We start from the raw sequence: 14,426 nt of genomic DNA on the forward strand, positions 1-14,426 counted from the left end.
TTACCCACCAACTAGAATCTTAAGTTTAAACTTCGAACAATTTTTCAGTCGTTTTCTTACCTCACTGAGAAAACAACGGGCAAAAGCACCACTTATTAACATAAATCATTTAATTAGAATGTATTCAAGGCAACCTTCCATTTACACTGCTAGTCTTTTAATTTTATAAGACAAAATTTAAAACACTGTGATTAAGAGCGCTTTTAAAATTTCAAGCATAACGTATTTTATTCATTCCCAACCTTGATAGTTCTAAGTAAATGAGTGATCGTGAAATTTTTAGTATCAACTCCAACAGTTCTGCAAGAAAATACTTGTGGAATCATCTGCAAATATTTTCTTCTCTCAGTATTTGATCTTAACCATTCTCTCCCATGACTTTCCCTAGTATCCAGTTAAGTAACCAGAGTATAAGTAATATCCAGTTACGTAACAGGAGCGTACATTAAAAAAAAATTTTTTTTTCACCCTAATTTTTAGATGCTCCCTGAAACACAACTGCTGTATGGCACATACGTACAAATAAGCACTTTTATGGTGGTGTGTACTCTACACACTTCACGGAATAGCGTAACTGGAACAACCTAATTTTAACATACATTTCCTGGGAAAGTGTAATCTCAAACTATTACTAATATTTTCTTTTAGCTGTAGAGTACTTTTAACATAATTGTTAAATGTTCCGTAAGTTTAACTGTCTTCTAACAAGACCACGGAGAGTTACTATGATATAGAGGTAGCTGATAATTATTAAAAAATTACATTAGGAAGGAAACCCAAATGTCATCTACCCCCTTCACTCAGTAGAAATTCCTCCCTAATTAAATATTAATATGACATGAATGATAGGCTAATAATTTCTTATTAATTTAGAAACCTACTCATCTGACTTTTCCAGGAAGAAAATCATTAAAACCTGCTTTACAAATTATAAACATTTGAGAAGCTAGTTGGAGGCATGAAGTCAGATTTTCTGGATTTCAAGAGGCAAGCTCAGATCCCCACAGGAACCAGGGAGTTGAGGGTAAAAATTCAAGATAGGATTAAGGAATTCAACAGGGAGTTGTGAAGTGGAGGGAGTGAGGAGTGTGTGCGTGCGTGTGTGTTGGGGTGGGGGCTGACAAACCAGTGGGGGCACGGTTCAAAGGGAGCATCAGAATTATTCATTTTCAGCGTTATGGCTACCGCGTGAGAATGTAGTCTTCAGCATTCTAAGATACTTGATTTTTAAAGGGCAGACCTTGTGAAAATATTTTTTTTTTAAGTGTAATCTTCAGACATTAAACGACGGAAGGCAATTAAAAAGCAACAGCAATATTGTACAGGCCAGATCGAACGCCCTCTGTGGGCTGCTACTTCACATCTCGTGCTCCGGGTCTTACCGCCATCAGCTACTTGCAGGAGTGTGGAAAAAATACTGCCAAGGACAAAGAGGGTTCTTGTGATCAGAGAGAAGAAATTGGATCATATGGACACGTAAGAACTGGGAAACCGCAGGTACAGGGGAGCCATAAAACTTGGGTGCCAAGATGCAATCTTCAGGGAGCAAGTTTCAAACTACTGGAAACAATCTCTTTATCCGTTCTTCTGCTTTGTTCAAGAAACTCACACGAGTCTTTGACATGCAGCTGACAAGACCGAGACTTGGTCAGCATCCTTTCTTGTTTCTTACGCGTAAAGACTACAAATTGTACCTATTGCTCAGTTAGAAGTGGTAACTGTTTTGTACGTACATCCAGCCCAGGAACACTATGATTCCTTCTCTTCATCACTGAGATCAAGGCAAACAGTATGACCCCCTTCCAGTTAAGTGATAAGAGCTCCATAATGTCAGATTATCTTTTCCTTTAAAAATAGTGTTAAAAGCATCAAAAATTTAAAAATAACGTGCATTCTTTATTCTTGTGTCTTGTTGGCGGGAGCGGGGGTGGGGGGATAAGCAACATGTCTGGCTGCAGCGGGCTGGAGAGGAAGCACATGCACTTTTTCCAGTTGGTTTATTGCACTTCATGTACAGTCATACGTGGTTCTCCATTCACATGTGATTTGAGACCTATGCAAAGTTTTCTCTATATATACAATTTCCACAAGTAAAGTTCTAAATGTCTTATACACACCACTACAGCATAAACCAGAAAAGATGTATTTGGTAATCAAAACTTCTCAATAACAGCATTTAAAACTATATATATGTAGTTTTTTACCCTAGGAGTTGAGCTTTTTCCGCAAAGTGATGTCTTTTGCCAAGAAGGGACCCCAAAATCCTAAGCAATGCAAAATCAACACTGTGTTGTAATTTGCCGCACCTGCTACCATCGCTTCTGCTCTCAATTAGCTCTTCCTCCTCCTCTCCCGCCCCTGGCAATTAGTGCAGCAGAAACACAGACAGGAGAGCACTATGCTTAGGTGAACCAGTTTGATTCAGCATTGAGTACCAGGTATGCATAGAATTTTGTCTCTTCCTAACAAAGGCATTTCAGGTTTTTTTATGGAAGAAGCCATAGACAAAATTACGTGTGTGTACCCTATGAATATTTCTAAGTGTTGCCTATAAAATGTAGCATTTATTCCATTTTAGATTAAAGGTATTTAGGGATTTGTGACAGGGTTAAAAAACTAGCCTGAGCACTTAGAAAGTTTGAGTCAAAGCTTTCGGAGTAACTTTTGCTATCATAATTTAGCATTATATTACATTCTACTAAAAATCACTTGCTAGAAATCCTGAAATAGCTAACTGTTACCAAAGAAAAAAGACAGACACTTTATCACAAACAAGCAAACGGCAAACAACAAGAAACTGGAGAAACCCTGAACCGTCATACAGGATATATAAAAGTGTTGGGCTTCACTGGTAAAGATTCTTGAGCAATTTCATTTAAACCTATTGTCTGCTTTCACTGCACTAGAAAACTGAGATCCTTTCTACTTTTTTTTTTTTTTTTTTTTTTATAAAGAAAATCTTAACCACCTTGTGTATGAACGTACACATCTTGCCTTCGTGAACAGGGTGCTTTACCAGCTCTGGGCGGACTAGTGCCTACGGGCAAGCGGCTGCCCGAAGGTGTGTGTACCCGCTTTCATGGTACGTTCTTCCTGACCTTTTGCCAAAGAAAAACATGCTTAACTACAAAGTACACTAAGTTCACCATCTTCTTGACTGAAAGCCTAACTTTCAATTGTTTTGTCAAAGGATAGTATAAAACAATGGAAGAGTATTTTATCATTCTAAGAATTTGGTAGTTTCATTTTTAATACTATTACAACTTGTATTAAAATGGGATTTGTACTGTTCTTTTCACCTTTTAAAGTCTTTTCCATATTTTTCAACATAAAAGGTGACAATATGACATATTTATACATGAAGTACCATTAACTGAAAATGAGATGAGACTGCATTCACAGGCTTCAGAGAATGTGTAGTGAGTTGCATAGAAATTCATCAATTTAAGTGACACGGTACCATCATGACTTACAGATTAGCAGCTTGACAGGTATCTTCAAAGTTTTACAAAATAATCTATGAACTGTACAGCAATGAGAACGTTTACAGAGTAGCATATTAAAGCTCTGTCTATCTACCTAACAAAAATACACGAACCCCCCATCAAAGAAATGGCTGTTTTTGTTTGAGCCAAACTATCTCTGTGATGATTAAATTAGCTGTTATCGCTATTCTATAAAATTCATTTATGTAGATATACTATGGGAATATATAAATATGAGGGCACTTTGACAGTCTGACTGGTTAATGGCGTACTGGTATATCTTTTATAACATATAACTCATTTCAGCCCCAAGTTTTAGAACTTTAAAATAAATAAAGTGTAATTTACAAAAATAAGCCACTATTTACAGACATAGGAATTCATCCTGAGAACTTACTAATTTCAGGAGAACTTTCATAGGGGAAAAAAAATTACCAGTATCTGTGAAATAAAAATGTACCTCAAGAGCAAAGAAGTCACATGTGGAGGTCAATTTACCTAAGTTGCAGCCAAGAAAAGCATGAAAGTATTTAATAAATCTGAAATCGACTTGCTTGCAAGAAATGAATGAGATATAACTTCTCAAATGCCGCTGTCATTCTCCCTTAAACTTCTTGTATTAATAGAATATTCTGGCTGCATTTTGGAAGAGGGTGAGAGAAATTACACCTCAGGAAAACTCAAGGATGCTGTCTCATCTGTCTCTAGGGGTTACAAGAGGAGAGAGGCAGGGTGCACTGTCATTACTAAATGGCGTACTTCGGACTGTTCTGAGAAACAGAGCCACTCTACCTTTGGCTAGTTGAGCTCTCCCCCCACCCCGCCACCATCCCACGCCAAAAGAAACAGTGGCTAAAACACTTTAACACTTTATAAAGGAAAATGTCCAGTTAAAACACAAATGTGAATAAAGACAAAGCCTCATCAGATTCTTTGCTTTATAATGTGACCATGAAACTACCCACTTAATAGAAATTAAAAGAAATGGTTCAACAAAGAATCAAACTGGTTTTTGGGGGGTATATCATCACAAGGAATCTCTTTCCTCTTTACGCCGTGAGCAGACAGTGATTATTTTGGAGAAGGAAAAATAAGAGTGTGGAATTAGTAATGCAAGAGACTGAAAGGCAAGTGGCAAGACTAGAAGAATGCCTCAAACCAATGCTACTTTGTTCCCATCTCTACTGGTGCCTACCCCCCAAGGTAAAAGGCCAGAATAACCAAAGCCATTGTAACAGTAGTGCGCGCAGTTGTCAGCTGACGAACAACACAAAAACAAGTCACGCTATGTTATCTGTGGTCACGTTCTTCAGGGTTAGTCCAGTAACTCAAGACTTTACATTCTTTTGTCTTTATTTGTTTATTTTAATTAAACACGAAAAGGTTAATAAACAGACATAGTCCAGAGTTAGTAGGTTGGTATTATAACATTTATTAAAATAATGCTATGGGTTAATAGAAACAGCAAAGAACCAAAGAATTAAAATGCAAGCTATGTAAAATCCCAACTAAAACCCAAAAGTGTCTAATGTATTCATTCATTAGCTAACTAAAAGCCCAAGAAAGACAAGACACCCAATATAATAAAGTACTGCAAAACAATTGGCAATTTTCAGTTATCAAAATTGTGGATTCGGCATTTTGTATCCTTTTCTCAATCAAGAAAAAAATTCTTTTTGAATGTTATATAACATACATATAAAACAAGATAGAAAAATACATTATAAACTTGTAACAATGGCTGTAAATACATTATCTTACATGTTTCTCATAGGCAATAGGTTGGTTATGATACATACATAGCATGAAACTACTAAGATAATAAAGAATTGACAAAATACATGTCAGCTGTACGGTAACATACAAGCGACACTCCCATCTACCCACGCTAAAAAATTACATAATACTGTCAGAAAAGAAGTCTTAAAAACTACATATTTTAATAAGAAATAAATTCAATAAAGAATGATAATACTGAGAACCAAGGCATTCAGAGATTTCAAAAGTCATGCTTTTTTTCAGTTGATCCAAAATTTTATCAACTAAGTTTTCAAAAGTTTGTTCAGAGCCAACATCACTTATAAATGTCACACATTTATTTCATACATTTACTTTCTTCCCCATAAAAGACCTTTGATAAACATCTAAAATGTCCAGGTATAACGTAGTTGAGATGAAACTGGATCAAATACTGGTATTGTTTTTAAACTACTGTCACCTCAAGTGTTCGAGTGTCGCAAATTTATTCACCAACCAAACAAAATAAAAACCAAAATGGCACAGCATATATTGTAAATAAATCAGAACAACTGTATGTGTAACAGAAAGACAAAGCAGTGGCACATTAAACCCACGCTAGCTGAATACAAAATAATGAATGTCTATTGCATAGTAAATAAACTGAAAACGGTTTCCAAGTGAGACAAGATGATGGAGGAGGTCACCGCGAAGGTGCTTCCGAGCTTACTGCGGACCTGTGACTGGGAAGCTGTGAAGGGGTGCGAGAGGGGATGAGCTGATGAGCGGGGGACCCACTGCCACTTGGTATTTGCCATATCCGGTACTGAGCAGGTAAGGGCTATTCCCTCCAGTGTTGACATGGAGTCTGCTCTGTGCACGAATCGCTTCAACTACAGAACTGACTCCATTTCATGAGAAACTGCAAGCTTAAACTCACATGTAGTTGAGCATTTCTATGCACAATGATGCCAGTTTTCTTCATTTTTTTTAAACTTAAAAAAAAAAAAAAAGGTGTGTGGGGGTAGGGGGGCCTCTTAGGATATTAAAACCACCAAAGATAGGGACTACCCAAGTGATCTGATATGGCAGAAAGAAGTCTGATTAGATCTGGGCCATTAAGAAATACTGTTCTCCAGAATGAAATCACAAAGATTCATTTTTGTGAAAAAGTTTGCTAGGGATACTATTATCTTCAATTTAAAAAGAAAAAATCCAACATACCCCTCCTTCTCTGAATAAAATAAAGTTCTACGTTTGTCTGTAAACTGATGTTCAGATCACACATAATTTTTATCTCAGAACCTTGTGGGCTACCATTAAATATCACAATAACCGAAAGTACTCAATAATGATTTTAAAAGAATGATGTTTTAAAACTTACTTGTCAGACATTAGAAAAGGTATCAAAGTTTTTCACAGTATCAGATTTGGCAAATTTCTATCAAGGTAACGTGGCAAAAATCATATAATTCAAACCATCAACTCATTTGTCTCCCCTCAAATCTTTCACATACTGGGCGGGCGACTGAGTAACATGCATTAACTTGTATTCTGAGGGAGGAGCTGATCTTACAAGACACTTGACTAAATGACCATGAAGGAAAATAAGGCACTTTCTTTTCTTTAGACTTATTCCAATACTTAAAAAATAAAAAAGAAAGACAAAAAGGCTCTTTTGGTCTTTTGTTTCTTGACAACCACCAGAAAAAATCATTTAATGAAATAAAGGGTTTCTTTGTTCTTTTTCTTTTTTTTTTTTATAACACTTGAAAGTATAAAATGCTACATTTCCAAAAATATATATATTTTTTCTGCACCAGCACCCTTGTATAGTAAAAGTATCTACTTTTTGTTCATTTGTTTCAATGCACTACACTTTATCTACAATTTCATTACATGTATACAGCAAATAGGCAAGCATGGCTTTTACATCCTTAATGATTTTTTTTTTTCTATACAGGGAGGTTTAAAAAAAATATTTGAACAGTTTGCCCAGTAATGTGACACATAATGCATGTACCTTGTTCTCGTATAGTTTTTAAAGGACGTTGTAAAATAAAGGTTCAGTAATTTTAACTCAGATATTTATCTTTTTAAAAATAGTGTTGCAGTTTTGCTCTTTGCATTACTTCTCAAAATTCCTTGTTAAGTTTTTTCTCTCATGGCACACTTCTAATATTTCAAATTTTGGCAGGCAATATAAAAAAGGCTGCAACTTCTGCCCTTTGAGGGCACTGTAGTGACTAAACAGCGTATCAAATTTTGAATACTTTTTGAAATCACTTCACCAATGACATCCCTGACCAAAGGTTCATGCATGATGCATCATCACACAGTACATTCAGAGAGCTGTGACTCGCTATGAGAAGAAGGTTCCTAGAAGTCTCTCACAGTAACTGCCTCTGTCACTGAGTAGTTAAGGGCCATCTGTCTCCCCTCCTGAAGTGAGGCCTTCTTACCGTTCGCTGAGGGCAGGGCATGAGAAGATGATCAGTGCTGTGGGATGAATTGGGCCTTATTGCTTTACTACTATTCAGTGCAGGTTCTAGAACCACTTTCACCCAAACAGAAAGAAAAACCGAAAGCTGAACTGGAGGACAACAATTTCTTTGTCTTTTGTTTGGTTAGATGGTAAGACGAACGGACAAGTGCCTCAGCTCGCTGCACTGACGACAGGCAAGCAAAGGCGATTACCAGTTAACTGATCAGCAGGCAGGCATGGTCAGGTCATCATTGGGTGAAGAGTTCAGAGGTCAGAAGGTCATAGGTTAGTTGCCGGTGGCGGCTGGGTGGTTAGAAACAAAAAAAAAAAAAAAAAAAAAAAAAAAAAAAAAAAAAAAAGAAAAGAAAAGATAGAGAAGAGATTAGTTTCAGCTAGTGACGGCTTAATGACAACATGAAAAACTAATCACAACTAATAAAAAAAAAGCATGTTTAATTCTGACAAACTGACTGACACCATCTACAGAATACAATAAAAATCATGACAGTTTCGTATCATGATTTGAACAAATGAAGGAGAGCCCAATCCCACAAAAAAAAAAAAAAAACCAAAAAGCAAAAAAACTGGTTAACAAGAAAAAATAGAAATAAATACAACTAACAACTAATAGTTAGTAGCAGTCGATGAAGGAAACTGGAGAACAACAATGGATAGGTCTGGTATACAGAATCCTGAGACAGTCAGTGCAGTTATCAGTATCTGACTGCTATTAAGCATTAGTACTCTCTCAGATGCAAGCATTAAAGCAACTATTAATGAATGGATGTGATTATTAATAACTGATGATTAACAGAAATGAGTCTAAAGAAATTAAATTTCTGTGAACAATTTGGTTCAACATAAACTCTGGGCCAAACAAGGTATCTTTTGTTCAATAAATGTTTATTGCTTTTTCAATTATTCTATTTACAAACAACATGGAATTTCTTGGCCTTATGATACAAAGCAATACTAAACCGTAGTCTAGCAGTGTAGGCAACATCATGGGAACCAGAAAGAGGCCAGGCCTTTTGAGCTAGCCAACACTTTCTAGTTGAAAATACTATTTTACACATATAGAACACTTATAAAATGCACTTGCATGTAAACACTGTAAAATCCTGCCATTTAAAATTCTATACTCAAAAAGCTCTAAGTACATCAAAAAATAGAAGAAATTTCTAATTGATACCAATAAGGCATTTTAAAACTACAAACAGCTTTCTTTATTCAATTTCAAAGCTAATACTCTGCAAATACAATAAAATCTGACATTTCATATACATTCCTGCTTTATATTTTATATTTTAAAAGAAGCCACCTGTAAATACTATTTTCTTTTGCAAAACAACAAACAGAACAAAAAAAAATTAAAAAATTACAGTAAAACATAAAGTAGTTCTCAAGTGGAAAGTTATCGTCCCCAGTGTCCTCAAGTTGTTCCTTCCCTATAAATCAACCTTTGTCACATTCTGCTTCACCAAACTTGGTCCACTTAACAGTAGTATGATTTTTAAGACTCATTCAACAGCTTAATTATTTCTACTATATTCTGAGGTTTGAGAGAATTTTCTGTACTGTTGCCACTGTGACTAAGGCAGAGGAGATGTGAATGAAAAAAATACTCAGTGCAAAGGTAGGTTCCATGCCACTTCATAAATCATAACCCAGTAGGTATAATGTTCACAGAGTTATTTGAAATGATCTATATAATGGACTGGTTTACTTTCATATAACAAAAATGCTTTCTAGAGTCTATCATTTAGGATAGTTTATAAATACTACAAAAATACTGTATCTTCAATGAGACCAAATCTTCCCTGAATTTCTTAAAAATAAGTGGAATTTTATTTAAAATAAAAACTGCTATTCCAAAATTAAAGAAAATAAATATTTCACACGATGTAGTCATACCACTTCATAGGAAGTATTCCCAAAATACAGAACCTTAAAGCATTTTTGATATTACTTTAAATTTTGATTAAAATTGCATTTGCATTATGTTTCTTATACAAATTATATAATGATGATTTTTATAAAATCATCACTCAGAAAAATTCTGATTATTTTGTGTGTGTGTGTGTGTGTATGTGTGGAATATATAAACAAAGCAAATTACCACTTATATAAATATACCAGTACACCTAGATAGAATACATCCTCTGCCAAGTCCTGGCCTCCTACAGTACACACAGGTGTATCAGCTGTGCAAAATCACTTATGGTTCATTACAACGAAAAAGTCAGTTGGTCTTTTACAGGCTTTAAATTCAATTTAGAAATGTGTAGAAGTGGGCTTATTTTTAGTAAAGAACTAAATATATCTGTCAACCATGTAGTACTCTAAATACTTATATAAAATTACATGGTTATATGTCCAAGGGCTGAGTTTTCTTGCACTAAATGAATGCTTATATTATTCTTCCCTTCAAAAATTTAAAAAAAAAAAAAAAACCTCAAAAATAGAGAAAACAGTAGTATCATAAAATAATTTAAATGAAGGACTTCGGACACCTCCCTTAGACCCAATGAGTGCATACAGTGATAGTAACAGCAGTATACAAGTATTCTGTTATTTAAAGAAAATAAAAAAGGTAGCATTTCGGTTTGCTGACATTGCATTTTGGATAAAATGACAAGACTAATCAAAAACACATATAACTACAAAAGAGCCACGCATGGAATGTGTTGTCATTTCCAAATACTATAAAATCCTCCTAGTATTTTCAACTATCTCAAGGCACTGCATTGAGTAACCAATAATTACTGTGTTAAAATTAAGAGAAATCTCCTACAAGGGGCAGGAAGGGAAAGATTAATAAAATAAAAACTACTTTAAAATACTCTTTCAAACTATTTCAGACATTAACAGTATAAAAAAAAAAAAAAGCTTCAAATTATTCATGGAATTATCCGGTTTCCTTAAATCCAAAGTAGCTTAAAAAAAACTTTCCTCCTTCACTAGGACGCTTGTTCTGCAAGAAGGTGGTGTATACACTTGTACATGACACACCTACAAGGTGCGTTATTGTCACAGATCATCACTGAGCTTGGGGTCTAATTATACTGTTCACTGAATAATCACAAGTAATGTATGTACTAGTTAGAAGTCTTCAATTCAAGGCTCTTTAATTATGTATGATGCTAAATAAATGTCATCCATGTCTTTGGAAAGTATTTTATTCTGATGTGGACAACAGCTGTGTCCAGTATTTATCCTCAGGACTCAGAAGAACCATGTGAAGCAGGTAGGTTGTTCATAAGTTCAGAGCAGATGTAGCACAGGAGTGTAAATTCCATCACTTTTCCCACTAATTATTAGAGAGTTTGATCAACTTAATTAGTAATAAATGTGCCATAACAGAAGCTTGAAAAAAATCTTTTTCTACCTTGCTTCAGATTCTTATCCTGTGATGACTAACTTAGAAAACAATTCAATGTCAATAAACCGAAAATATTACTCCTCAAAAACATAAATAATTTATAAAAGGGTCCAAGGGCATTTACAGGACACAAATTACAAATGCTGAAAAGGAGAAAAATGAAGACTTATTTTCCAGTCACAGGTTAGTCAAAAAAGCATATTCAAAGCTGGATTCACGTCTCCATAGAACTTTAAGAGATAGTTTACCTTCAGATAATATATTTTAGCAGCAAATGACAAAATCAAAGGATCCATTTTGGCAGGATAATGTAAGAATAAAAGGGAACTGATTTTCTCATTTATTTAAAAAAAAAAAACAAAAACAAAAAACCACCAACTGTATCAAAATGATCTTCACGGTCCTTGCTTTGTTGATTTCAGCTAAGTGTCTGACATGTATGACCTCACGTTCACACAGTGGCTCAAATATCTTATGAAAGAGGAAAATGGAAACTAAATCTTCAGTTTTCTCCACAAGGACACAGGAGGCATATATTCCTTTACTTCTCTCATTAAAGCACCATCCGCTCAGTTCTTTTTGCAAAACCAACCCAAAATTTCAGAACAATTAAAAGGTAAATTTTAGCAAAAATTACGACTGAAAAATAATTAAGGTGACATCAAAATTTAATAGCTCCCCAAATGGACTAATTTATGTTTTAGTAGGAATATATCACAGTACATACTAATATAGGATTTAATAAGTTAAAATAGGAAGGGAGCAAAAATAAAAAAGAAAGAAAGAAAGAAAAGAACAAAGAAAAGGAAAGAAAGAAAAAAAAAATCCCAACCCTTATATCTGTCAATTATGACAAATCAATTTAGAAAAAGAAAAGAAATGGTGTGCAGGTAAGCAGTTATATTTTTCCATCAGGTGTGGTGTTGCAAATATTATGGACACCCAACGCATTTCTTATAAACAAGAACTGCAGAACTAAACTAACCTCGGTCTGCGGTCACAATCCTTTGGTAAGGATGGACACGCATATCGTGCCTTCGAACTTTAGTAGCCACCGCACCTAGTTAAATTGCAATTACCAAGACAAAGTTAGAAAACATTCACAAGGGAAAAAAACAAACATTAACAGCAGGTTTATCAAAATGGATTTCAAATGTTCATTTACTACAAAAGTTCCATTTTAAGAAACACGTTAAGGCACAGTAGTTTTAAAATTAACCATAGCATGTTGTGTATATATGCGTCTATTAATATTGCATTCATTTCAAATATCTTGGCCTTAACCTATTTTATCCATTCATTCACAATCCCAAGTTACAGTATTTCATCAACTCTATTAGATCCAAACATATTTAAGCTTTACTATTCACATATTCACTGAAGTGCCTTTCTTGCAGCAGGACCACTTAAATAATGCCATGTTTAATACTGACAATTATCTGCTAACCTTAAGACCACTTCCAGAGTTTATCACTTAAAAAGGTTTAAAAGCAATTCTTAAAGCCTACAGATTGTGGTTTTAAACTTTGAGTCAATAAGTATGAACTGCAATGAATTAGGTGATTAGTAAAGCAAACAGTATAGTACACTTAGCAGTCAGTATACTACTATACACTCCTTTATAAATTACCGTTACGTTGTAAGATTACAGACTAAACCAAATTAATAACATACTTTTACTTTCTATCAGTGTGCAAAAAGTGCAAGTAAGTCACTGACTGCTAGGCTAAGCTTCCCCCCCAACCCCCCCCCGGAGGCTGCTGAGACTAAGCATTTGTTAAATTCAGATCTGATGAGGGTTCAGTTAAGACCGTTCTTGAATTCTTAGCCTTTCGTTGGGAAAGCCATACCTAAAGATAAAAGGAAGGGAATTAAAAATTAGTCATCAATGAAGATTTGATGCTAATACCAATCTCCTCACTACCACCAACACACATGTCTGCATCTGTTTTGAAGGGCACTGCTTATTTTAAAATAATATGATGTGAGGCTTGATATATCATGCATGTTATCTGTGTGCAAATTTATTATAACTTAGCAATTTGAAATAATTTTCTCAGTTCTCCAAGTGCTCAAGGTCATGTTTTACTGCTTAGGTGGCAAAGCGAGAAATAGGACTGGTCATTTTGGTCATTTAGTTTATGCCAATTAGGGATCTGTACATTGTGCTTTTGTCAGTTGAATAATTAAGTATTATAAATAAAAATTTCCCAACACAAGAAAAAACACAGTGCTTAAAATGAGAAACTGCAGTGCCTCTTGCTGTTTCTAAGCAGTAAACTGGTCCATCACCCCTTTTTCATTTTAGATATACTAATCTTAGACAAGTATAATTCCATGAGGCAAAATCAGCGAGATCTTGCAGTGAGAGTGCTGGCACAGCAGCTGGTGGCTAGAGCGCCAGCCCTGCAGGAAGCAACCAACTCCTCGAACAGACGCTGTGCGTGCAGCAGAGAGGAGCTCTGGGGAGAGGAGCAGGCATGGGGCCACAGGACAGAGCGTTAACAGAAAGGAAAACGTAAACAGGTTACATGTTACATGTTATTTTAAAAATGCTTCAAGAAATGTGCAACAGAAACAAGCCTCTCATAAACAATTCTATAGTATAATTCTGACCTGTGATACTTTATACAATGATTTAGAGATCAACGGAACACATGTACAATAAAACCTATTTGCTCATGAAACAAAAGGCACCTGAGTGCGTGCACACACACAGATAACATACAGAGCATTGTGGCTTTCTTGAACTGAACAGCGAATTTTCAAGTTTGAATCTTAGTGTCCGGGTTCATTAAAGACTTCCAAATTTTTATAAATCAGTATTAATGCTGGAAAAAAAACTTAAAAGATCAAAAGTCCTAAGAGTCAACAGCACGCATGCAGCACCAAAGTCATATACAATTCAAGGAAAAAAAGTATTCAAATTCTGTCTGGTAAAACAAAGGGGCAGCACGGAAACAGTTTGTCCCACATTGACTGGTCGTGTTAGAACAGCTGCTGTATTCTAGTCCTTCATCCAGCAAGTCAATGGGCTGAAATATCAGGCATGACTGGCATTTCAATCCACTCTATAAAAAAAAGGCATCAGTAATGTCTTTTTCAAGCACACCACTTTCTATTCATGTAAAACCAAGCGTTCATAGTATGATCTTAACTTTTGCCTCAAATGTGATTCTGTAACAGTGACTTGGTATTTACTTATCGATTCCATACTGTACTACTGAAACCAGAGGAGTTTCTCTTATGACTGAGAGTAACTAAAACTGAAAAGAAAAAAACTGGAAAACCTGAAGAATCCAATTAATTTACCAGGTCTCTTTCATATTTTAAGTGA

The 14,426-nt window shown here is 35.1% G+C and overlaps 1 protein-coding gene across 8 annotated transcripts in view; it reads right to left on the minus strand.

The window, feature by feature from the left end:
* Positions 1–201: 201 nt before the first annotated feature.
* Positions 202–14,426, minus strand: part of QKI (QKI, KH domain containing RNA binding) — a 160,396-nt gene continuing 146,171 nt past the window's right edge. For 2 of the 8 annotated variants that reach the window (XM_045080067.1, XM_045080066.1), the window contains exons 7-8: positions 12,075–12,149; positions 202–8,010 (exon numbers count right to left, since the gene is read on the minus strand). In XM_045080067.1, coding sequence (XP_044936002.1) covers positions 7,994–8,010; positions 12,075–12,149 — 92 coding nt within the window. In that variant the 3' untranslated portion in view covers positions 202–7,993. Of the gene's footprint in view, positions 8,011–8,593; positions 14,161–14,426 lie in introns of those variants that run through there. The other 6 variants (XM_045080072.1, XM_045080068.1, XM_045080071.1 and 3 more) reach the window with 4 other exon arrangements.

This window comes from Mustela putorius, unplaced genomic scaffold (assembly GCF_011764305.1).
Source record: "Mustela putorius furo isolate JIRA1106 unplaced genomic scaffold, ASM1176430v1.1 tig00000450_pilon_pilon_pilon, whole genome shotgun sequence".
NCBI lineage: Eukaryota > Metazoa > Chordata > Mammalia > Carnivora > Mustelidae > Mustela > Mustela putorius.